The sequence below is a fragment of the Orycteropus afer genome, unplaced genomic scaffold (genome assembly GCF_000298275.1).
Source record: "Orycteropus afer afer isolate SDZICR_OR568_19922 unplaced genomic scaffold, OryAfe1.0 scaffold00079, whole genome shotgun sequence".
Taxonomy (NCBI): Eukaryota; Metazoa; Chordata; class Mammalia; order Tubulidentata; family Orycteropodidae; genus Orycteropus; species Orycteropus afer.
Genome location: NW_006921666.1, coordinates 8437023 through 8461960, shown reverse-complemented (window position 1 = coordinate 8461960; position 24938 = coordinate 8437023). Strand labels below are relative to the sequence as shown.

At 44.8% G+C, this 24938-nt stretch overlaps 2 protein-coding genes across 2 annotated transcripts in view; one reads left to right on the top strand and one right to left on the bottom strand.

Annotated features, from left to right (window-relative positions):
• Positions 1 to 5215, bottom strand: part of FAM161B (FAM161 centrosomal protein B) — a 15941-nt gene extending 10726 nt beyond the window's left edge. The window contains exons 1-3 of the mRNA XM_042781019.1: positions 5162 to 5215; positions 1812 to 2131; positions 484 to 1031 (exon numbers count right to left, since the gene is read on the bottom strand). Of these exons, the coding sequence (XP_042636953.1) occupies positions 484 to 1031; positions 1812 to 2131; positions 5162 to 5215 (922 nt within the window). The remainder of the gene's footprint in view (positions 1 to 483; positions 1032 to 1811; positions 2132 to 5161) is intronic.
• An 831-nt stretch (positions 5216 to 6046) lies between these two features.
• COQ6 (coenzyme Q6, monooxygenase) lies at positions 6047 to 21633 on the top strand. The gene is made up of 12 exons (XM_007941423.2): positions 6047 to 6212; positions 10778 to 10912; positions 13511 to 13569; positions 13863 to 13986; positions 16495 to 16625; positions 18067 to 18174; positions 18257 to 18319; positions 18499 to 18606; positions 20401 to 20603; positions 20676 to 20791; positions 20942 to 21108; positions 21604 to 21633. Exons 1-12 carry the CDS (start codon positions 6047 to 6049, stop codon positions 21631 to 21633), a joined length of 1410 nt encoding a protein of 469 aa, XP_007939614.1.
• The last annotated feature ends 3305 nt before the right edge of the window (positions 21634 to 24938 follow it).

Sequence of the window (24938 nt, the reverse complement as noted above, 5' to 3'; positions counted from 1 at the left end):
ACACACACACATATATATAAACTCACTGCCATCAAGTCTGTTTGACTCATAGTGACCCCTCCTTGGGTTTCCAAGGTGGTATCTCTACAGAAGTAGATTGCCCAATCTTCCTTCTGAGGAGGAGCTGGTAGGTTTGAACCACCAGCCTTCTGGTTAGCAGTCAAATGCCTTAGGCACTACGCCACCAGAGCTGTAGAGAAGCCTTCATATTCACTGGGCTGGGTGACTGAGAGGCAAACAGGATGAATCTTGGGGTGCCACCTGTAAGACCACTTACTCTCTACTCCTTACGTGGTTCCCTGACTACATCATAGACCAAAACCTACCCCCGTGGCCTGCACTGAGCTGTCCAGTGCGGCCTCTAGTGGGTTCTCTTGTGCAGCTCATCTCTAAACCAGTCCGACCCCTGAACCCCAATGAATCCCCACAGTGCCTCTCAGTACACCTAGGCCAGAGGTGGCCAGGTGGCAAGGATGTGTGTACCCTGCAGTTTGTCCCCGAGGGCTGGCTCCAGAATAGACTTGGGGATCTTCCTGGTGGCTTTCTGCTTGGGGACCTTGGCCTGAACTGTGGCAGCCAAGTCCCTCTGTCGAGCTTCCTTTCTTTGCTCCTCCTTCTCCAGGAAGCTGAAGGGCTTCAGGGAAGACAGGAGCAGTTCCCGCCTTTTCTGGATCCTTGCCTGCCTGCGGGCCTCACTGCGTTCCATGATCTCCTGGTACAGGGGCAGGTAGACGTGTGCGGGTACAGGCTGTGCCTGGAACTGGCGGTGGCACTCGGCTTCCTCCTGGCCCTGCCTCTGGGCCTGCTGCCTCTCATGCTCAAAGGAGGAGGGCGAGGCCAGCCTCTGGGCCTTCTTCCGGGCCTCTCGAAGAGTCATGTGGAATGGCTGGGGGACTGTGATGGACGAGGCCCAGGAGCCGAGGCTTCTGTGCTGGGAGGAGGGCCGGAAGACAGCGGACAGGCTGGGCTGAGCCCGGGGACTGTCCAAGGGAAGGTTGCTCAAGGAGCTGCAGCGCCTTGTGGAGCCACACCTGGGAGGAAAAAGCTGATCTGTGCGTGGAGGCCAGGGCAGCCATGATGCTCCTCCCGTCTCCTCCCCAGTCCTCCCTTCCCAGCAGGTCCCAGCTGGCTTCTTAGCCTAACATCACAGCCCCGAGGGCTCTCTGCCTGTGCCTTTCCCAACCAGGCCTCCCCCTTCCCACAGGCCATCCAACAGTTCTAATGGAAATCTCTTCATAGAATCGCTCTACAAATTGCCACTTTGCACCCTCATATTTTCATACGAGAGGCAGAACAATGCAATGGTGCAAAGTAGGGCTCTAGAGTCAGGCTGACTTGGGTTCAAATCTTGTTTGCAGCAATTACCAGCTGTGTGACTTTGAGAAAGTCTCCACTGACTCATTGGTAGAATGACAAAACTAATATCCCCTTACAGGGCCACTGGGGGGAGAAAATAAATATTAAATGATACATGTATACATGCACAGAGCTGTGCTTGCCAAGGTAAATGGACAATAAATGGCAGCTAGTACCATAGTTTTTATTCTTGGGAAAGTAGTGTGTTTGGGAAAGGCATTCCTTTCATCGATTGCAGAGCTTCATTCAGAGGACTAAGGGCCACTCAAAGTGTTAAGGATTCCTGAGTAGGAGCTGGACCTCTTGGTGGGACAGAGAGCAGATCCCGAGTTGGAGCCTGGCTAAGTGGTAAGTGGAAGTGACCTTGGCTGTGCAGAGGAAGGAGCTGAGGCCCAGACACATGACATGACTTGCCCGGAGCTGTGGAGTGGGGCAGCTATTCACCACTGTCTTACCTCAGAGATGGAGGGTACCGGACCGGCGGCTTCCCTCTGCCCTTGTCTTGAAAGAAACTCTCCAGGTTCTCATCATCTTCAGAGAGGTTTCCATCACTGTCTGGGTCTGACTGATAAAGGGATTCCAACAGGCACCACCTGCCTTTTTGTGTTAGTACCTCTAGGCTCTCGTAAAAGCTCTCAGTTGAGTCGGAAGTAGAATCCGCCTCCTCCTCTGGGCGGAGGAACTCATCGAGTCTGGCTGCCCTGGGCAAGACCAGGGCGTCCCCAGACGGCTCTGCTTCTCCTTCTGTGTCTGAGGAGGATTTGGGAGGAAATACCTAAAATGAAACAGAAATACACTCTGGGTCAAACTACAACTTCAAATTCATTTATGTGGATATTTAGGACCAGGGCAGAACAAAGAAAAGAAAGATGTGTCCCTTGCTCTCAAGAAATTTCACAACCTGATATTAGGGGCAGGGCGGGTGTTCTTGGTTGGAAAGCAGGAGAGAAGCCAAGAGCTAAAGTTAGTGCCCTACTCCATGCGGTACAGTAAGCATTTAGAGTACCTATTCTGCACCACCCATTCTGCCCCCTGCACCCCTGAAACCCTACCTATGACCTTGGCCACACTCTGGGCCTGTCTTACGTGGGTTTTACCTGCTTGTTGCCCATCCTTTTTTCCTGCTTCCTGCCCACACTTCTGCTTATTTTCTAGCTAATTTCCACTCTGTCACTAGGAGTGGATGATGAACAGGAGAGATAGCATAGTCTAGCTGAAAGAGGAATGTCCTAGCTTTTAGTCACTCATTAATTCAGAAACTATCTATGGAGTGCCTAATGTGTACTAAGGGAGCTCTGGTAGCATAGTGTCTAAGGCACTTGACTGCTAACCAGAAGGCTGGAGGTTCAAACCCACCAGCCACTCCTCGGAAGGAAGGTTGGGCAATCTACTTCTGTAGTGATACCACCTCGGAAACCCAAGGAGGGGTCACATAACAACAACAACAATGTACACATTGTACACTAAAGAGGAGCTCTAGTAGTGCAGTGCCTAAGGCATGACTGCTAATCAGAAGGTTGGCAGTTCAAACCCACCAGCCACTCAATGGGAGGAAGATAAGGCAATCGACTTCTGCAAGGATTTACCACCTTGGAAACCCAATGGGGGTCGCTATGAGTTGCAACTGACCTGATGGCAATGTTTTTTTTTTTTTTTTTTTAATATGTACTAGGCATTTGGGTGAGAGCAAGACAAACAAAGTCCCTCCTCTCATGAAGCTTACATTCTAGTGAGGTGAGACAGGTAATAAACAAACTGATGATAAATTCAGTGAAAACTAAAACACTGCGAGGTTATAGAGAGTGATGGAGTGACTATGGAGAGGTCTTCCATTGATAAAGCCCATCAGATAAAGCCCACTAGGAATGCACCTGTAATCAAAGTTAGGCTTATTAATTTGTCACTGCATATGATGGGAATGGAAGGGGGGCCTTCAGTAAGAGGGCTGTGGACGAGCTTTTTGTAGGCTTGACTTGTGCTGAATGATGCTGAGGAGGGTTAGGGGAAGCAGGGATCAACTTTCACTTGTTGACTGATTGGTTCATTGCTGTCAGGAAGTTGGGAGAGTTTAGGAAGTGGGCATTTGAGCTAAGAGGAGCTCTGGCAGCATAGTGGCTAAGGCACTTGACTGCTAACCAGAAGGCTGGCGGTTCAAACCCACCAGCCACTCCTCGGAAGGAAGGTTGGGCAATCCTACTTCCGTAGTGATACTGCCTCGGAAACCCAAGGAGGGGTCGCTATGAGTCGGGGCGACTCGACGGCAAACAACAACAACAACAATTCAAAAGGTGGGGAAAACAAAGTGGGGCTGGGTAAATAAGCATAATCATTCAGAAGGGGGTGTTAGCCATTTTGCAGTTAAGGTGTGACCCTGGAAGTAACTGTTTACCGTTGCTTTTGCTGTTGGCCTTATCTGTGTCTGTTACAGTCTGAGTTCTACTCTCTCAGGCATGGACTGATTTTTATTTTCTCACTGTAGAATAATTTTGGATTGACAAGTGAGTGATGAGAAGAAACCAGCCTTACTAAGATCTGGGGTAAGAAGGTTCTGGGCTCAAAATCATCAAGCACAAAGGCCTTGAGGCAGGGTCCCAAGACAGGAACAAACTTGGCTCCTGGAGAGCTAGAAAGAGGGCCAGTAATGGTTGCAGAACAGCATGAGATGCTGGCAGGGGCCAGGATGGGGCTGTGAGGGGCCGTAGCAGGCACAGCAGTGGGGAGCAGAGCAGTGAGTCTTCCAGGTGATACAAGGTGAAGGTTTTACTAGGTTCTCTAGGGTCCAGGTGTAAGACTGGAAAGAACAAGGTGACTGAGTCAGAGGTATGTATGTGCTCTACTTTGCTAAACAGCACATGACTTTGGACAGGTTTCTTTCCTTTTTTTAAAATAATTTATTGAGGTATCATTCACATACCATAGGAGTCATATAATTCACCCATCAGAACGGTACAATTCGATGGTTTTTAGTATATTTACAGACTTGTGCAAGCATCACCACAAACAATTTTTGAACATTTTCATCACTCCCAGCAAGAAACCCATACTCTTCAGCAGTCACTCCCAGTTCCCACTAACCCTCACTCCCCAGCCCTGAGCAACCAACCACCAGTCTACTTTCTGTGTCTATGGATTTTGGGGAAATTTCTTAATCTCTGTGTGCCTCAGTTTTCTCATTTACATAATGGGGACAACAACTACACTATTGGTCACAGGGGGGGTAGTTGAGAGGGGTAAGTGAAAACCGAATGCTCTTTGTTACAGTTCTATGAATTGTTGTTGTTATGTGCTGTCGAGTCGGACCGACTCACAGGAGTCCTCCTTGGATTTCCGAGGCAGTATCACTACGGAAGTAGGTTGTCCAACCTTCCTTCCGAGTGACTGGTGGTTAGCAGTCAAGTGCCTTAGACACTAGGCTACCAGAGCTCCCAGTTCTATGAATAGTCTGGTATAAGTCTCAAACTGTTCCAGAGTCAGACCCCTTTTCCTGGTCCCTATCAAAACCAAACCGAACTCACTGCCATCGAGTGGGGTCAGACTTATAGTGACCCCTTCTTGGGTTTCCGAGGTGGTATCACTACGGAAGTAAGATTGCCCAATCTTCCTTCCCAGGAGTGGCTGGTAGGTTTGAACCGCCAGCCTTCTGGTTAGCAGTCAAATGCCTTAGGCACCACGCTACCTATTTTAATCCCACATCCCTCCGTGCCACGCCCTTGACTGTCTCCCAGGGCAACGTCAAACAGTGTCCTCTCTTAGGGATTCCTTTCTGGAGCGCAGTCCTTCCTTCCCCTTGTCTTTCCCTCCTCACCTGACTGCTGCACTCCGAGCCGCGGGGGTCTCCCGCAGGCCTCCCCACGGTCATCTTCTCAGCCGGGCAGAGGCTAGTGACTGCGGCGGCGTCAGCAGTGACAGCGGCGGTGGCGACGCTAGCAACTCAGTCAGGGTCCGTCCCCTTTCTAGCTTTTGCCTCTGATTGGTGGATGCGAACATGATGCAAAAAGACCTTTTTAAAATATAAAAAGCAAACATTTTGAGAACTAGGGTCGCCTGACCCAACCATGGTATTTTCAGTCACCTAATATGGATGCAAAAGCTAGACAATGAATAAAGAAGACCAAAGAACCGATGCATTTGAATTACGGTGTCGGTGGAGAATGTGGAATATACCATGGACTGCCAGGACCGAGAAATCTGTCTTGGAAGACGCTCCTTAATAGCAAGGATGGCGAGACTTTGTCTCACACACTTTGGGCATGTTTTCAGTAAGGACAAGTACTTGAAGAAGGACATCAGCTTGGTAGCGAAAAAAGAGGAAGGGACTCAACAAGATGGATTAACAGTGGCTGTAACGATGGCTCAAACACAACAGTGATTCAGAGGATGACGCAGGACCCGGCAGTGTTGTACACAGGGCCGCTGTGATTTTGAGGCAACTCCATGTAACCCAGCAATAACAAACCAGCTTCCAGTGTCAGGCAGTCTCTGTTCCATACCCTACTTGGGACAGTCAGATGTCTCTGTGAGACCAGTTTAGAAATAATCCCGCCCAAGAAGGCAAGATTCGTTTTCTGATTGGTCTAGTTCCTTCACGAGTTTTATTTCCGGTTCGGAGACAGCCGCTAGAATGGCTCTGCTCCGGAAGTTCTACAGGAGGCGGGCCAGTGAGGGGGTGCTCAGAGCATCGAGTAAAACCATGGCGGTACGGGTGGCTGCTAGCCGGTGGGGAGCTGCGTCTGCAGCTGCTCGCAGAGGCCCGCTGGTCTCCGGCCGAAAGTGGTCTGGCGCCGCAGGAGACACCGTGTACGATGTAGTTGTGTCGGGCGGAGGCCTGGTGGGCGCCGCCATGGCCTGTGCCTTGGGTAAGCGCATCTCCAGGCGGGTACCGTGGCGGGAGGAGCAGTATGAAGACCGTGGGAACCCCGTCAGTTTTTGCCCTGAGTGTTGGGATCTGGGATCTCTTGGTCCAGCCTTTGCTTAGAGGCACCCTAGGAAGCACCTTGGGTCCCTCAGGGTCAGAAGCGGTCAAAGGGGCCCTTAGAGGTTATTCCAGCGCGTGGGACAACAGGTCTAGTGAAGGGTGCTTAATTATGGGCACAGTTGTCAGGCATCAAGCATTGCTTGCTCTACGTTAAAAAAAAAAAAAAAAAAGACTGACTGACTTCACTGAAGTTAATTTACTACGATGAAATTCACCCGTTTAAATTGTCCACTGTAATGGTTTTTAGTACATTCATAATTGGGCAACCATAACCACAATAATTTTTAGATCATTTTCATAGTCTCCCCCCAAAAACCGTGACCATTAGCTCTCACTCCGTTTTCCCCATTCCCCTTAGCCCCTGATAACCATAATAATCTACTTTCTGTCTCTGCATTTGCCTCTTCTAGGCATTTCATGTGAGTGGGATCATACAATATGTGACCTTTGGTGATAGGCTTCTGCACTTAGTATAATGTTTTCAAGGATCATTCATGGCAAAATGTGTATCGATAATTAATTCTTTTTTTTGGCAGAATAATACCTGGGTGGTGCAGGGGTTAAGCCCCAGGCACCTAATTGAAAGGTTGGCAATTCGAATTCACCAGCCACTCTGCTGGAGAAAGATACGGCAGTCTGCTTCTGTAAAAATTTACAGCCTTGGAAACCCTTGGGTGATTCTACTCTGTCCTACCAGGTGCTATGAGTCAGAATCAACTCAAAGGCAGTGGGTGGTGGTGGTATGTGGTATGGATACCACAGTTTGTTTATTCATCAGCCATTTAGAGTTGTGTCTGCTGTTGGCTATTAGGAGTAATGCTGCTGTGACTAGTCATGTTTGTTGTGTGAACATAGTTTGTCATTTCTCTCAGCTGTATTATTTAGGAGTGGTCTGTAGTAACAGTGTGTGTTTGACATTTTGAATACTATTTTCCAAAGTGACTGCACCATTTTACATTCCTATATGAGGACTCCAGTTTCTTTGCATCTTCACCAACACTTAGTATATTACAGTGTTATGATTATCTTTCTTTTAATTTTAGCTATCCTAGTGAATGTGCAGTGTGTCTCATGGTGGTTTTGATTTGTATTTCCCCAAGGACTAATGAGCTCTGGTAGCATAGTGGCTAAGACACTTGCCTGCTAACCAGATGGCTGGCGGTTCAAACCCACCAGCCACTCCTCGGAAGGAAGGTTGGGCGATCCTACTTCCGTAGTGATACTGCCTCGGAAACCCAAGGAGGGGTCGCTATGAGTCGGGGCTGACTCGACGGCACATAACAACAACAACAACAACAAGGACTAATGAAGGAGCTCTGGTGGTGTAGTGGTTAAAGCATTTGGGTGCTAACCAAAACATTGATGGTTCAAACCCACCAGCCACTTAGTGGGAGAAAGATGAGGTGGTCTGATTCTTGGAAACCCTGTGGGGCGGTTCTACTCTATTCTGAAGGGTCGCTATGAGTTGGAATAGATTCGATGTCAGTGGGTTTGGTTTTGGGATGACTAGTGACGGCACATAACAACAGTGATGACAGCATCCTTTCATGTGCTTATTGGCCATTTGTGTATCCTCCTTAGGGAAACCTCAACTCAGATCCTTTGCCCAGTTTTAAATTAGGTTATTTGTCTTTTTATGATTGAGTTGTAAGAGTTCTTTATATATTCTGGACATAAGTCCCTTATCAGCCATGTGATTTGCAAATATTTTCTCCCGTTTTGTGGACTGTCTTTACTGTCTTGGTGGTATTCCTTAAAGCACGAAAGTTTTTAATGTTGATGAAGTCCAGTCTGTCAGACTTTTATTGCTTGTGCTTTTGGGGTAGTATCTAAAACCATTGCCTAACCCCAGGTCATGAAAATTTACTCTTTTATGAGTTCTCACTCTTACATTAAGTCTGTGATCTACTTAGAGTTACATTTTGTGTAGGCTGCGAAGTAAAGACTGGCTGTTACCTGTATAATTTAAATTGCTCTACTGCTTTGTAAGGTCGATATTAAAAAAAAAAACAAACTCACTGCTGTCGAGTAGTTCCTGACTCATAGTGACCCCTCCTTGGATTTCTGAGGCAGTGTCACTACAGAAATAGATTGTCCAACCTTCCTTCCGAAGAGTGGCTGGTGGGTTTGAACCGCCAGCTTTTTAGTTAGCAGTCTTATGCTTTAAGCACTACGCCACCAGAGCTCCCGTTTTCCCATCTGTATTAGGGGGAAGCTTGCTTAGCAGTGTTAAGGACCAAAGTCTCCGAGCCAGGCAGTAGCAGAGTCAGAATTTGCGCCCAGGCCACCAGACTCCAGATCTTTTGCTTTCAACAATTGTACAGTGACTTCCATGAACAGAATTTGAGTCTTCAGCCGTAACAAATGAGAGGTCACTAAAGGAGCCCTTTACACAGTGGCTGCCAGGATGTGTTTAAGCATAGCAGGAATTGTGAAGATGGCACAGACTGGGCAGTGTGTTCCTTTTGTTGTACATAAAGTCACTGTGAGTCAGAGCTGACTCGAGGCACCTAACAAGAAAGAAGCCCTGAGCCCTGGTGGTGCAGTGGTTAAAAGTGCTCAGCTGCTAACTCAAAGGCTGGGGGTTTGAACCCACCTGCTGCCCTGTAGCAGGAAGATAGTGGCGGTCAACTTCCATAAACATGACTGACAGCCTTGGAAACCTATGGAAGCAGTTCTCCCCTCTCCTATAAGGTTGCTGTGAGTCGAGATCGATCGGCAGTGAGGTACAGTTTCGCCTTTTCCAAAATGGCATAGACTTGGAATCATACAGAATGCGGTAGCTTTTTCTGACTGGATTCTTTCCCTTAGCGTATGCACTTAAAGTTCCTCATGTCTTTTCGTGGCTTCTTAGCTCATTTCTTTTTATTGCTGAATAATATACTACTGACTTTTTTATTTGCACATCCTCTGATTTTAGACATTGCTTTAAAAGTGAAAAATTTCCAGTAGTCCCCTAATATTTCCCCATAAGTCAACTGTGTTTCCTTGATTTTTCTCTTCAAACCCACTTTATGTTTCAGGCTTGAAACATCTGTAATCTGCTAGTATTTTTTTCTGTAGGGTTTTTTTTTTTTTAATGTTATGTATTAAATAGATGAAAAATAAAGGGTGGTATATTTAACCTGGCTCTGTTTTATAACGTGTTTGGAAATCTGATTCCTTCCTGTTCATTTCCTGGCCTCTGTCGCCTCACAGCTGTTGTGTATTCTGAATCGGAGAGATACTGCATTTACTGCTGAGGATTTTAGCTGTAGAAAAAGAAATGGTTCCTTTCCCCCAAGAAATACAGAATGTAGAGATGGAAAAAGATTTGTAAATAACTACCAAAGGGCCGAATGAACTGGAGCTCAGTGTCCCCAGAGGGACAAACTGAAGTCTCCTGGGGGAGGATGGGTGTGGAGAGGGGAGGGGAAGTTTGAATGAGAAAGATCTGTAGGGATGGGGTGGCGAGTGGGCATTAAAAACAAAAACCCACTGCCATCGAGTTGGTTCTGACTCCTAGTGATGGTATAATGGACTGGAAACTAGGTGTCTGTGGGCAGAGCGAGGTCCACTCCCCCGCCCCCTTCACTGCAGGGGATTACCAGTGAGGGGCTGCTGCACGGGAAGATGGCGCCTGCTGCCCGCCGGTGGGTTCAGTGCCTCTCACTGCCTGTTGGACTGGAGTCCACTTTGCGTTTCACACTTCTGTGTCGTATGTTGTCATCGTGCCTTTCTTCTCATTTAGGTTATATAAATACAGAGTTTTCTTCTGTGTCATTCGTGAATAAAACCTGTAATCTTTCTTTGTCTGGTAGTCTTGTGTCTTTCTCATTTTCTTGGCAGCTGAAGCTCATACCCTTTGCCGCTCTTTTTCCTGTAGCTTTCCCTGTGCTGCAGTCGTCATCTTGTAACAGAGGCCCTGGCCACTTTCTTTCCCTCTACAGAGGTTTTATGGACACAATGAATGTACTTCTTGGTCTCCTTTTGTTTTCCAAACTCTCATTCTTTATCCTTAATTTGATCCTAAGGCTGCAGTGTTTACTTCATTTTTCTGTTATATAGCATTTGTAACGTTTGCTGATTGCTCCGATGGTTGGAATATCTGGGGTCTAAATGCTAGTCTTCCTTCTTCCTTTCTAGGGCATTCCATTTGTTAAGAATTTTGCCACTATTTGCTTCTTTGCACATGGCCTATGTAGGACTGTGCCTGGAGAAGCCTGGCAGCTGGGGTTAGGGGTGGTGTGCATGGCTGAAATGGCAGTGTCCATTACGGCTGAAATGGTGGTATCTGCTGCTGCTTAGGACTCTACGTGGTGTTTACTCTTAATTTTCCCTGTAAAGAATGTGTACCCAAGGGCTAAGGAATTAGTTCAACCTGTTACTTCTCTTGAAAATGGGAACGGGAATACACTTAATTTTCCTAGAATGATATGATATGTTGCTTCTTTTGTTTGATTTTAGGATATGATACTCACTTTCGTGACAAAAAAATTCTGTTGCTAGAAGCAGGTCCAAAGAAAGTATTGGAGAAATTGCCAGAATCTTACAGCAACAGGGTCAGCTCCATTTCCCCTGGCTCTGCAACCCTTCTCAGTAGTGAGTAAAGATCTACTTTCTTGGAACCAGCCTCCTTTCTCCTGTGGGTTTTCAGTGGATTCATAGGGTGGGGCTCAGAGTATCTGGTGCGTGGGGAGTGGAGATGGGAGTGGGGCTTTGGTTGAACAGGAAAAGGGTGTGGCAGTGGTGTCATCTGACCTTTAACTTCACAAGAGAATCACCAGAAGCATCAGCAGTACAAGATGGGTTCCTGTGAGGCAGGGGTCAGACAGGTTACCACCCTCCAACCTTTTTACCAGTTCTGACACCCACTGTCCCTCCCGTGGGACTCACTGCTTCTCTTCTGGGTTCAATAATTTGTTCTAGTGGCCACACAGAACTCACAGACAATACTCACAATTATGAGGTTTATTAGGGAAGTAACAGGTTACATACAATTCAGGATCAGAAATGACTCAGGATATACTTCTTGATCCAGACAGCCTCTTCTCAGCAGTGGCCACAGGCACACCTCTCTGTGGTCCTCAGCCTCTCAGCCCTGCAGCCCCTTGATCTCTGCCCTTCTTGGCCCAGTATTACAAAGCTCTTGTAGTTCTGCCAATAAATGCCCAGAGGCACCCCACTCCGCTGGCAAGCCTCCGCTCTAGGGGTCAGGAAGCCCACCATACTGTCTGCTGCCAGGTCTGCTGCCACTGTTTCTCGGCTACTGCTGCTCAGCAAAGTGCTATAGCTTCCTCTCTGTGTTCTAGATTAAGGGGGTTCAGTGCAAGGATCTCTGGTCCAAAGGAGATACTCCACTCCTGGCTCTTCTTTCTTGATGGTAGTGAGAGCATCCCCCCCACCTCTGGGAAGGCTCATTTTAAGCCTGGCAGGATGGCAACACTGACTGATCCTCATGTTAGGGTTCTGTTTTGGTTACCTAGTGCCTGTCTGACAGAAAATACCACAGATGGGAGGTTGGCTTTAACAAACAGGGATTTATTCTCGTACTGTTTTGGAGGCTAGAAGTCCGAATTCCGAGTGCCAGCTCTAAGGGCTGGGTTAAAGCCTCTTGACCTTGGGTTTCAGCTCTGCCTCTTGTTCCCAGCCCACTGGAGCTAGAGGTCTCTCTTCACTCAGGCAGCTGCTGGCTGCTGTGGCTAACGAGCCCAAGGTTGACAAGTCATTGGCCCAGTCCTAAGATTATTACACACTGATTCAACTCTAGGAACAATCCTAAGATGGGCAGACAACATGGCAGGCTGCTGAATGAAGACTCGGCTGTCTGCAGGGTCCAAGCGTGTCAAAAACCTTAGAGACCTTTCCCAAAGCTGTCTTCTTTTACACTAGAAGCAGACCCCATCCCCAAGGCAGCCACTCAGCTGCTCCAGTGGATTCCACCGTGGAGTTGATACCAGTCTCATCTTGGGGAATAACTACATCCAGCTGCCCAGCCACTCAAAACCAGGTCCAGCCAAGTTGACACACAACTTAACTCCCACATGTTCCAGATACCTTATGTGCATGGTCGCACCCCCACAAGAGTGCCACGTACCTTATTTACGTTATTAGCCAGCTGTCCAATCCCCTTGGATTTTCATAGTCCCACCCAGTCCTTTGGTGGGAGATACAAAGACTATGACTAAAAGGGCCATATTAAGGAATTCTTTGCACTGCCTCCCCTGAAATTATTAATGTTGCAATTCTCAATCAGGGGAAGACATTCTTGGGCCGTGTGAGTACATCACAGAGACTTCATTTGTGATACTGGGTCCTCTGAATTGGTGGAACTGAAACTGTGAACCATGACCATTCACTTTTAATAGCAGCATGTTCTTCATTCCCAGAGTCAGAGAGCCCATTAGGAAGCTAGGCAGCCTACATGCTAAACGCTTTGGGGATGCAGATGGATGTATATACATGGAACCAGTTAACAGATTATCTTTAGGTCATGCCCAAATGTTACCCCCTTACACCATACTGTCTAAAACGACTCTACCTACAATAAAAACGTTTCTATCACTCTCTAGCTTCTTATCCTGCTTTATTTTTCTTCATAACACTTAACTACCTGACATTATAGTGCCTGAGGCATTTGACTGCTAACTCCTCGGAAGGAAGACTGGGCAATCTGCTTCCGTAAAGATACCGCCTTGGAAACCCAAGAAGGGGTTGCTAAGAGTTGGAACCGTCTCCATGGCAGTGGGTTTGGTTTTTTTGTTTTTTTCTCCAATTAGAATGTTTGGTTGGAGACTTTGGTTTCTCCAGGGCTTTGAACTGGTTTGGATCAGTTCAGTCATAGCTGACACAGCAAAATCAGAATAGACTTGAATGTAAAATGTGAGTGTCCTGAATGATAACCACAATGGGAAAATGTACAGCTTTTTTTTTTTTAATATATATATGATTTGACCTTTTGTTTATGAAAGTTGTGTCTTTTGAAAGTTGGGTCTTTTGTTCATGATTTTCAACCTGTATCTGAGGAACAGAGGAATTGAGCTCCTACCATTAATCAGGATAAAAGTGGACAGTGTTTTCCTGTTTGGAGAGCAGTGAAAACAACCTTTACATTTAACAGGATTGAGGGACAAACAGGAGCCCAGAAGGGACATGGGTCTCTGTGAGTTGTTCTGGTCTAAAGATCTTTTTCTTTTGTAGGTTTTGGTGCCTGGGACCACATCTGCAACATGAGACACAGAGCCTTCCGGCGGATGCAGGTGCCTTCTTTATCCTTATTGCTTTTGGTGAGGTATCTTGGTCTATCTTGTGTTGAGATAATGGAGTCCACATCCACTGGGTTTTCTGTGAATGTTGGAACAATGTTCACATTTAGTCAAAGGAAGAGGGGGAAGAATTCCCAGAATTTTCTTCTCTTGTATCTCTTGCCAGAGGGGCTGACAGATTGTGACTTTCTGCTTCTGTCTCTTGGGAAAGCAGTACTCAGTTCCTGATTGGAGTAGCATCTCTTTTTTCTTGGGTTCTAATGGAGACTTTCCCTTTGTGCTTCCAGGTGTGGGACGCCTGCTCAGAGGCACTGATAATGTTTGACAAGGATAATTTAGATGACATGGGGTACATCGTAGAGAATGATGTCATCATGTATGCTCTCACTAAGCAGCTGGAGGCCGTGTCTGGTGAGGTCCTATCTCTCCCATCTTCCTTTTACTCTCTGTGGGATCAAAATAAATGCGAACGCCCTAGAATTTTTCTAGGACTTGCAGATACTGAATATTCACCATAAGGAAGTCCTCTGATGATTATCTCAGGGTTATCCTTTTTAAAATTTTATTTTTACAACTTTATTGCAGTATAATTTACATATCATAGAATTCACCCACTTTAAGTGTATAATTCAGTGATTTTGGTATATTAACAGAGTTGTGCAACCATCACCACAGTATAATTTTAGAACATTTCCATCACCTCAAACGAAACCTCCTGCCCGTTTAGTCATTTCCCATTCCAAGCCCCTGGCAATCACTGATTGACTTTTTGTCTCTATAGATTTGCCTTTTCTGGATATTCATTTAAACAGAATCATATGATATATCTTCTGACTTTTCTCACTGAGCAAAATGTTCTCGAGATTCATCCATATTGTGTCATGAATCAGTTCCTCATCCTTTTTTATTGCTGGATAGTATTTCACTGTGTGGGTATACCACATTTTGTTTATATCTTCATTGGTTGATGGACATTTGGGTTGTGTCCACTTTTTGAGGCTTGTGCATAATGCTATAAAAATTCATATACAAGTGTTTGTGTGGACATATGTTTTCATTTCTACTGGGTAGATACTTCAGAGGGAAATTTCTGGGTCATGTAATAATGCTATGTTTGCCATTTGAGAAACTGCTACACTATTTTTTCTGCAGTGGCCACACTAGCAGTGAAAGAGGGTTCCAGTTCCTCTATGCTCTCGGGAGCGTTTGTTATCTGACTTTGATTATAGCTGACCCAGCAGGTATGAAGGGACATCATTATGGTTTTTATTTGCTTTTCTTGATGACTAATAATGTTGAGCATCTTTTCAGGTCCTTATTGGTCATTTGTATATCTTCTTTGAAGAAATGTCTATTCAGATCTTTTGCCTGATGTTTTTATTAGATTATTATTTTTTTTTATTTTGGGGGTATAATAGTTGTTTACATATTCTGGATGTAAGTTCCTTCTCAGATACATGATTTTCAAATATCCCAGGGCTGTTGTAGAGGAAAAGTTGGAAGCAGCCGAACTGTTTTTTGATATGGCATAGTAGTCCACCCATGTCATGAGCCGTGCAACTTTTTTTTTCCTAAGATTTTGTTTGTGTGTTTATTTATATTTATTTATTTATATTGTGATTTGGATGGACGTTTACGGAGCAAATTCATTTTACATACAGCAGTTCTTACACATTTTGTTTCATGACATAAACTGCAATCCCCATAATGTAATAGCTCTCTTCCCACTTCCTCTCTGTGGTTACCTTTTCCTTATGTCCTTTCCTATGCATTCCTGCTCCCTGTGCAAATGCTGCCCTTCCGGTCTCCCATGGTTGATTGTTGTAAGGAATGTTCCCCTTATATGCCTGCCTGTTGTTTGGCTGGAAGCCACAGGAGTGAGTTCAATTCCAGGTCTGAAGGGTGACTAGGGGCCGTAGTCTTGTGGGATTCACCAGTCTTTGACAGACCAGTAAGCCTGATCTTTTTTATGATTTTGAGTTTTTGTTCAACATGCAGCTAAGGCACTTGACTGCTAACCAGAAGGCTGGCGGTTCAAACCCACCAGCCACTCCTCGGAAGGAAGGTTGGGCAATCTATTTCCGTAGTGATACTGCCTTGGAAACCCAACGAGGGGTCGCTGTGAGTTGGGTCCAACTCAACAGCACATAACAACAACAACAACAGATCTATTATTTAATCGCTTAGGAAGATACCTCATAATGTGTTGGTGAAAAACAGTATGTGTCTCATGATCTCACTTGGGTGTGGGGGAGTGTAGGAGTGTACATGAGCGTGCATATACACATATAGAAATGTCTGGAACTCTGTACATCCTAAGTTTTCACTGGTTGTCTCTGAGTGATTATGGGTGATTTCTGTTTTCTCCTTTCAACCTTTATTATCTGTGCTTTCACAGTAAAGATATTACTCTTATGACCAGAAAAAGAAAGTGACTTCCAGTGGGAAGAAATATCTTTTGTTTGTTTGTTTGCATACTCCCCCCTGCATAGACATACCTCATAATTCATTCAGCCTTTCCACCCAGGAAGAAAGATCTTTTGAACTCACAAGCTTGTTTGGGCCTGTGGAGCTCCACACTAGCTACTCTGAAAGCACACGGGGTACATTTAGGCATAGCATGAAATAGAGGAGCAGGGGCCTGAAGATGGGAAGAAAGTGCCTGGTGCGGCTGATGATTCAGTAAGAGCTTATGTTTTTTCTTTTGATACCAATTCATCTGTGGTTCTGCCATTCATCAGCTCTCAGACCATAGCACTGATAACATGAATTATTTGTAGATTTGACTTTTCTTATTTGAGAGTTAATGACAAGAAACAGCAGTCCTGGAACCTTGCTTCAGGCTTAGTTAGGACTTGTCCCAAGGCCTGTGTGGGCCACCTTTCTAACGTTTTGTTGTTTCTCTCCTGACCTCTGCAGACCGCGTGACAGTTCTCTACAGGACCAAAGCAGTTGGCTATTCTTGGCCTTACCCGTTTCCCATGGTGGATTCCAGCCCTTGGGTTCAAATTACCCTAGGTGATGGCAGCACCCTCCAGACCAAATTGTTGGTAGTAGAAGATTCTTATTTTTTTTGCTAGGGGTCTTACATGTCCAAATCTTACCCTAGACTCTAGGGCCTGTATATTTAGGTCTAAACTATAGTTTGTAGGTTAATTTTAGGCAAGGCTTTTGGTTATGGTGACCAGTATCCATTTAAGCCAGCTCAAGTTAAGATGGCCTTGTTGTAAATTCTGTATAGGAAGCAATCTCATGGACCATCTTAGGTCAGGAAGTAAAAGATAATGAGACCTCATAGAGACAGGACCCAGAGTGTTGGGAATTGAACTGTTCTTTTCCCCTCTCAGAAGTCAAAGTGGTCCCTGTACTCTGTCAATCTCCCATCTCTCTCTACTCACCAGCTTCCCTTTTTATTTTTATTCTGATTTAGATAAAAATTTACAGAACAAATTGGTTTGCCATTACATTTTGTTTTGTGGCATTGATTATAATCCCCGAGTGTAACAGCACTCTTCCTACTCCCCCCCTGTGCTTACCATTTCCCTTCATCCATCTTTTCCTATTCTTCCTGCCTTCTGGGAGCTCTGATGGTGTAGTGCCTAAGGCATTTGACTGCTAATCAGAAGACTGGCGGTTCAAACCCACCAGCCACTCCTTGGAAGGAAAGTTGGGCAATCTACTTCCATAGTGATACTGCCTTGGAAACCCAAGGAGGGGTTGCTATGAGTGACAGTCGACTCAATGGCAGTAAGTTTGGTTTTTTGGTTTCCTGCCTTCTGAACTTATCCCTGGGCAGATGCTTCCCTTTTCATCTCATACTGTTGATAGTTCTAAGTGCATCCCTCCTTGGTGTTGTTTACCTTCTAGGCCTGTTGTTTGGCTGAAAGTTGAGCCGTGGGGGTGAGTTCAGTTCCCGGCTTGAAGGGTGTCTGAGGGTCATGGTCTCAGGGATTTCACCATTTTCCATCAGACCAATAAGCCTGGTCTTTTTTTCTTACTTTGAGTTTTGTTCCACATTTTTCTGCCACTCTATTGAGAACCTTCTATTGTGATCCCTTTCAGAGCAGTCATCATTGGTAGCCAGACATCGTCTAGTTCTTTCGTCTCAGAGTTGTAAGCTTTCCTTTTGTATGGCAGCCATTTCTAACTTTACATCAGGATTGTTCTGCTCCAGGGCCTGCCCTGGACTGAAACTTTCCTTATTGCTTTCTAGTTCGAATATCAAGAGACTCTGCCTGAACTTAAATTATAGCTGGCGTCTCTCGGGTTAAATATTCACTCTGGCTCTGTTACCTGACTCTGGGGTCCCTGTGTAGGGCTACCCCACTAGAGGCTGTGGATGTGGCAGGCATGATAAAAAAAGTTGCCTGCCACAAATGGGCTTGCCAGTAGTTGGCATTAGAGACACCCTTAGGAGGCAGAGACAGACTTCCGGAATGATTTCATCTATGAAGAGGTTATAAGGCTTAGCAGGCTCTTACCTCCATGCAGATTGGTGCGGATGGCCACAACTCGGGGGTGCGGCAGGCTGCTAGAATCCAGACCGTCAGCTGGAACTATGACCAGTCTGCTGTTGTGGCCACTCTGCACTTATCAGAGGTAAGGTCCTGAGCCCGTCGGGGGACCCTACTCATGCTTAATAGGCACGTCTCACAAAGTTCTTGTCTCCTCTCCCTCATAGGCCACAGAAAATAATGTAGCGTGGCAGAGATTTCTTCCCTCTGGGCCCATTGCTCTGCTCCCGGTAAGAGGCCCTCTGGCTAGCTTTCAGTCCAGCTTTCCTCTGTTAGGACTTCCCCTTCTCCCTGCCTGTTTCTGGTTTCAAGGGAGTATGCCCAGGCTGGCTTTGTTTGCCCTTCTTGCGTGAGAGCTCTCGAGGACAGAACTTTAGCACTTACTGTTGATGCTCTTATTTTGACACAGCTCTCAGACACCTTGAGTTCCCTTGTTTGGTCTACATCCCATGAACATGCAGCAGAGCTGGTCAGCATGGGTGAAGAACAGTTTGTGGATGCCATTAACTCTGCCTTTGTGAGTGTCTCCTTGTGCAGCTGATGCTGTGTTGCAGGGGTATAGAAAGGTGGTTTTGAGTAAGAAAAAAGGCATACCCAAACAGCTAACCCTTTGTAACTATAACACTTGATCTGGTTTACATGGAGAAGAGCATTCAGGAAAATGCAGAATTGAAATTAATAACTAGTCTGGTTTTTTTAGGGTTGTGGGCTGCTGTTAAGCTGATTGACACAGAGCTGTCCAGGCCATGGTTAGCATTGGTCTTTTTGTATTTGAAGCTGTAATACTTTAAAAATTTTGAGCACAGATCTACTAGGTCCCAAATACCTGAGCCTTTGGAACCTGATCCATTGGAAGTGTTCCCAGGGAATGGCTGAGCACATTGCAGCAGGGAATTTAAGAATAAGCTTTGGAGAGACATGGGTTCCACTACTGGTGCTACCTGTTCATCTCCTGAAAAATGGGACTAACATCACCAGCTTCTCAGGAGTTAATAGACATTTAAAATGTGAGAATTGATGTAAAATGCCTGGAACATACCTAGAACATTGTAGGTGCTCAATAAATGAGAAAAGTTGTTCTGGAGTAGACAGCTATCAAGTAATATGGGTGCCAAGTTTTTTGGTCATTTTTTTTGGCCTAAATACCCCATATATATATTTATATAAAATCATTAATAAGCAGTAACATTTATCATTGAGTGCTTATTGGTTCTGTTAGAGTTTTATGTGAATATATTTATGTAATCCTGTAAACCTTTGAGGTGGGTACTGTTCTTACCCTTACTAGAGAGATTAGGATGTTGCCTGACGTCATAAAGCTAGTGGCGATGCTAGCCTTTAAAATCATGCTGGCCCAAGAGCCTGCACTTTTAACTGCTCTGCTACTTCACTAATGATTTCATGCCCAGTTCACAGTGAAGAACTTAAGCTCCTGTGCTGTGTACTAGCAACAAGAATAAAAGGAACTGAACATACTGAAGTGGATTCTAACCTCCACAGTGAATGTTGCCCCTTTCTAGGTCATTTAGCTTGTATTCCTGGCACAGGCCCTGGACCTCTGTAGTGCATTCATCCATCAACAGTTATAAGTGCTTTCTGTATAGCAGGCTGTGGAGACAGACAAATGAGACACAGTCCCTGCTTCCAGGAAGCTCCTAGTCAAATGACAGAGAAAGATGTGTACACAATTTTAGCACAATGACAAGTATATATAGGATGCTGTGTAAGCAGAGGATTGTGGGGAAGTTTCCAAAGAGAGAGACTATCTGGATGCTCAGAGGTGTTACCTTGGTGAAATAAGTGGGTGGAGCAGAGGGGAGTCCCAGGGGCAAAAGGACAGTCACGTGTGGAGCTGTATTGTAGCTGGCATGTACTTACTGAGGGTAGGGACTATTGTTGTTATTTGCCATCGAATCGGACCTGACTCATGGCGACCCCTCCTTGGGTTTCCGAGGCAGTATCACTACAGAAGTAGATTGCCTCATCTTCCTTCTGAGGAGTGGCTGGTGGGTTTGAACCACCAGCCTTCTGATTAGCAGTCAAGTGCCTTAGGCACTACACTACCAGAGGGGACTAGTGAAAGATAAAGCTCAGAGGTAGCCAGGGGCCAGCTCATGAGCCGTTTAGCTTGAGCATAAGCACACTGGGGGAGTGATGGCAGGTGTATATTGTATTCTTTTGAGGCTTGTGATTTGCAATCTTATTCCATTTAGGTCTGTTAGGTGGTTTTGGTTATAAAAATGGGTTTTATTGAAATTTTAATTTCCTACTAATCAAATTTTACCTTTTTTTTATGGCTGTTGCTGCTCAGTGGAGTGATGCTAACCACACGGAGTTCATCGACTCGGCCAGTACTATGTTGCAGCATGCAGTTGCCCTTCTGAAACCCAGTAAGGTCTCAGCTCGCCAGCTGCCCCCAAGTGTAGCCAGGGTGGATGCCAAAAGCCGGGTACTGTTTCCTCTTGGGCTGGGACATGCTGTGGAGTACGTCCGGCCTCGGCTGGCACTCATTGGGTAAGATCATCACAGAGCAGGGCGGCTCCCTCTGTGCCGCTGGAAACCACCTGAACTCTGCTTTATTCTTAGGGATGCAGCCCACAGAGTCCATCCCCTTGCAGGACAAGGTGTCAACATGGGCTTTGGGGATATCTCCAGCTTGGCCCATCACCTCAGTACTGCAGCCTTCAACGGGAAAGACTTAGGTAAGGATCCAGGGACCTTAGAGAAGTATCCAGAGGTCAGAGTTAGGCTCACTCAGTAACTGGGGTGGACATAAAACATACCTAGCTTTCCAGGAGAGGGGAGAAAACTTTATTTTAATAGAGTAAGGATTTAATTTTTCCTCTTTCTAGGCTGCATGAGCCACCTCACAGGTTATGAAACAGACAGACAGCGTCACAACACTGCTCTTCTGGCTGCTACTGACTTACTCAAAAGGCTCTACTCCACCAGTGCCGCTCCAGTTGTGCTGCTGAGGACGTGGGGCTTGCAGGCCACAAATGCAATATCTCCACTCAAAGTAAGGAGTATCTTATGGTTGTCCTAGATTTCTTGCTTGCTCACTGAGGAAAGATTTTGCAAACAACTCTTAATTTCTCTAAATTCTAGATGGCTGTAGAATTACCATCTTTATCTGTGTATCCTCTCTAGTAGTTATGAGCAAAAAAGAACTTGCTGGGCTTGCTGACAGGGCCTAGGTCTAAGCAGTGGCTTTATATATAGGAAGGACTTAAAAACAGGGAATAGGGACTTTTCAAGATAAAGATGCTTAAACTCCTTTTGCTGCTCAGCCAACTACTCTCCTGAGAAATTCCCGTTTAAAGACATTTAAAACTTTTTTTTTTTTTAAGCTAAAACAGTATAGGAACTCTTGAGGGGAGAATACTTCCTGTGGGACTTTGGGGGATTTCATTTGAATGACTTTTCTCCTCCTGCCCTTTTCTGGATCTTGCAGCTGTGTTGAGGTGTCAGTTTAGTGTCTGAGGACCACTCACTTTGTTTCCTTTTTCTCCAGGAACAGATTATGGCCTTTGCAAGCAATTGAACTCTCTTCTTCTGGAGATGATTTTGATGAAAAAAGAAGCATACTATCATGAACATTTTCAATATTTAATTTAATAAATTTACTTTATGTTTAACTTTCCAGTCTTTTTCTCCTCTGCTTATAGAGCCTGTAGAGCCCAAATAATGAGTGACAGCTTGCTTTGAAAGGAGAATATCAACAAAGCCAAGAAAAAGCCCGAAGGTAGACTATTACTATTTGGTTGAGAAGAGCTTTTTATTACTAAATCAAGGTGCTGTGTTACTTATTTTCACTTGTTAACAATCCTTTCTGAAGAAAAGATTTATGTAATTGTGTTTTGATAGGTGTTAAGAATTAGAAATACTCAGTTAATAGCAATAAAATAGCAATTTTAAAATTAATGTTAAAATGCAAATATAAATTGCTTTAACTTTGTTATGTGCGTACTGGGCTTGCTGAAAAGAAAGCTAAATCTTATTAATTCCTCATCACAGCATTGGATTTCAATTTCATTTATGGTTCCTCTCTGGAATACCATTGTCTCTTCAGTATTACAATAAATAACTTAATAGCACAGGTTTGAAGACCTCAGGAACCAGCTCAAAAGGGACAATGTGATTAACAGCAGCATTTGTTGATGTTGGTGGCAGACCCCAGGAGGCAGGGTCTTGCTGTGGGTTTCTAAAGAGCTCACTTCACAGTGCCAGAGATACTTGTGGAAGAGATTTTTTAGGCCTCTGCATAAACTTAACCATCCAAAAGTCTTAATTTGAAAATGAAACAGTCTGCTTTTGAACCAAGCTAAGCTGTCCTTGGAAATAATTTTTGAGGTCATGAGAAGTCTTGCTACTAAAGGGGAGTTTTTCAGGTAAATGTAGAAAATTCATAAGATACAACAGTAAAAGGTGAAAATATCACACATCTTCCTGGAGTCTCAGGAAAAAAAAAAAAAAAAAAAAAAGTGCCTGGAATAAAAGATAGCAGCTGCTGTGAGAAACCGTGTGACTACTGGCAGAATCCAGGAAGGTCACTGTAAGGAAAAGGTCACTTTTCACAAAAAATAAATACCCAAAAGTATGCAAGCTAGAAATCAATCAAAACAGGAATTTTAAGGCACACTTTGCAAGGACTTCCATAACCCACAGAGGATGTCCTTCATGTAATAACATATAGCATTCACTATATGCCAGGCCATGTGCTAAGTATTTTAAATAGGGAAACACATTTACAGAGAGGACACTAACCAGCAATACTAGAATCTGGAAGACCCTTAATAAGAGGCCCAAAGGGTAAACTAAGGGGCAGAAAAGAGATGAACAAATTGTTCTTAAAATGGGTAAGTTGGTTAATTCACCAGATGTTTTATCAAGATGAACTATATAGAGAGGTAAATTTCTGGAGTTAGAATGCATTCACCCAAGAGTTCTGAAAGTATACAGGATGACCAAATGGGACTACTGCACAATCCACCTACTTCGCAAATAGGACCACTGTTTATGAGAACAGCTTCAGATGAGCTCTGGTGATAACGACTTAGAAATTTCACCAAGCCAGAGGAGGCTTTAGTGTACCTCAGGGGGAAAAATCATGGCTTCTAGAGGAACAGCCTCTTAAATCATAGGGAACAGTATTTAGAGTATTATGAGTGATTCCAGCACCCTATATTTTTCTGGTAAAGGGTCTGGAAGCCATGCTGCATGTTAAAGAAAAGCCCTCAAGGACTTGGGAAGAGTTTTCTTCAAATAACTGAACCTCAGACCAGTGGGAAGACAGGTAGGTTGCAACTAGATATAGGGAGAAACTTCTTAGCATCAATCAGTCCCAAATGGAAGGAACTGTCTGAACACGACATGCCTAACAAGTTGGGTAATAACCTTTAGAAATGTTAAGGGAATTTTGTACTGGCTGGAAGGTTGCATTAGACCTTTAGGCCATTTTCAATTTTAGAGATTCTATTTATGTACTAGCATTCTTTGAGGAAGGTAATAGGTATGTTAGTAAAAGTCAGTTTGAAAAGTTTGAACAAATTTCATATTGGATTGAAAACAAAACTAAAATTTGGAGGATAGGATGATAGTAATTTGCCTAGGGCCTTCACAACTCAAAAAAAAAAAAAACCAAACTCACTGCCATCAAGTCGGATCCGACTCATAGTGACGCCTCCTTGGGTTTCTAAGGTAGTAACACTACGGGAGTAAATTGCCCAGTCTTCCTTCCGAGGAGTGGCTGGTGAGTTTGAACCGCCAGCCTTCTGGTTAGCAGTCAAATGCTTTAGGCACGACGACACCAGAGACAAAGCAGATGTTAATTATTTATTGAATCAATAGAGAAAGTTATAAACATCAGGGTCCTAGGGATTGGTATGAAGGCCAGGCGTATTTAACAATTTTTGTGATAAGGTTGAAGGACAGGGTGTCTACTGAGAAAGTTCTTTGTTTGAGGAGATAGGAACTTTCCAGGAAAGAAACGAGGTAGAGAAGCCAGACCGTAGGAAGGTCTTTCAAGTTTAAGAGCACAAGGCTAAGTAGACAGGAAGTAAATGATACTCACGTGGGAAAGTACAAGATAATGAATTTTTCAGGAAACTGTCCACAAAAGCAAGAGCTCTGAGCTCTCAAACGCAGAAAGAGAACCTGAGTCATTAAATATGGTTCTCTGAAAATGCTGGTGCACACGGTCCTGATGTGGCCCCAAATGGCCAATCATCTTAAAGTGGGATGCCATCGAGAAGGGTACAAGAAACCGTGGAACCTGACAGATAACTCAGAGGATGTACCTAAAATGACAAGGGTCTGGGGTAGGACAAGATATGCTATTTACGGAGAGAATTAAAAGGGCAAACTGAAAGAGGTTATAAGCAAAATCTATAACCCCTGAATAGTACAGATACTTAACCAGAGACGAAAATGCTAGGGCATGGTTGCATTTCTTAGAAATACAGAGAAGACAAATTTTTAGGTGTGGTTAGGTGCCCTCGAGTTGGTTCTGACTCATAGTGACCCTGTGTACAACAGAACAAAACACTGACTGGTCCTACGCCATCCTCACAATCATTGTCACGTTTGAGCCCATTATTGCTGCTACTGTCAATCCATCTCGTTTAGGGTCGTCTTTTTCATTGACTTTCTAAGATAAGTTTGTTGTTGTTGTTGTTGTTATGTGCCGTCGAGTCGACCCCGACTCATAGCGACCCCTCCTTGGGTTTTCGAGGCAGTATCACTACGGAAGTAGATTGCCCCATCTTCCTTCCGAAGAGTGGCTGGTGGGGTTGATTCACCAGCCTTCTGGTTAGTTAAGGCACACTTTGCAAGGACTTCCATAACCCA

What these genes read in the sequence shown, in the direction of transcription:
- COQ6 (XM_007941423.2), top strand. Translation starts at nt 6,047, where the DNA reads ATGGCGGTACGGGTGGCTGCTAGCCGGTGGGGAGCTGCGTCTGCAGCT. An exon ending in CCCTCCAGACCAAATTGTTG is followed by an intron (nt 16,626 to 18,066) that starts GTAGTAGAAGAT and finishes ACCTCCATGCAG; the next exon opens with ATTGGTGCGGATGGCCACAA. An exon ending in GGCCCATTGCTCTGCTCCCG is followed by an intron (nt 18,320 to 18,498) that starts GTAAGAGGCCCT and finishes ATTTTGACACAG; the next exon opens with CTCTCAGACACCTTGAGTTC.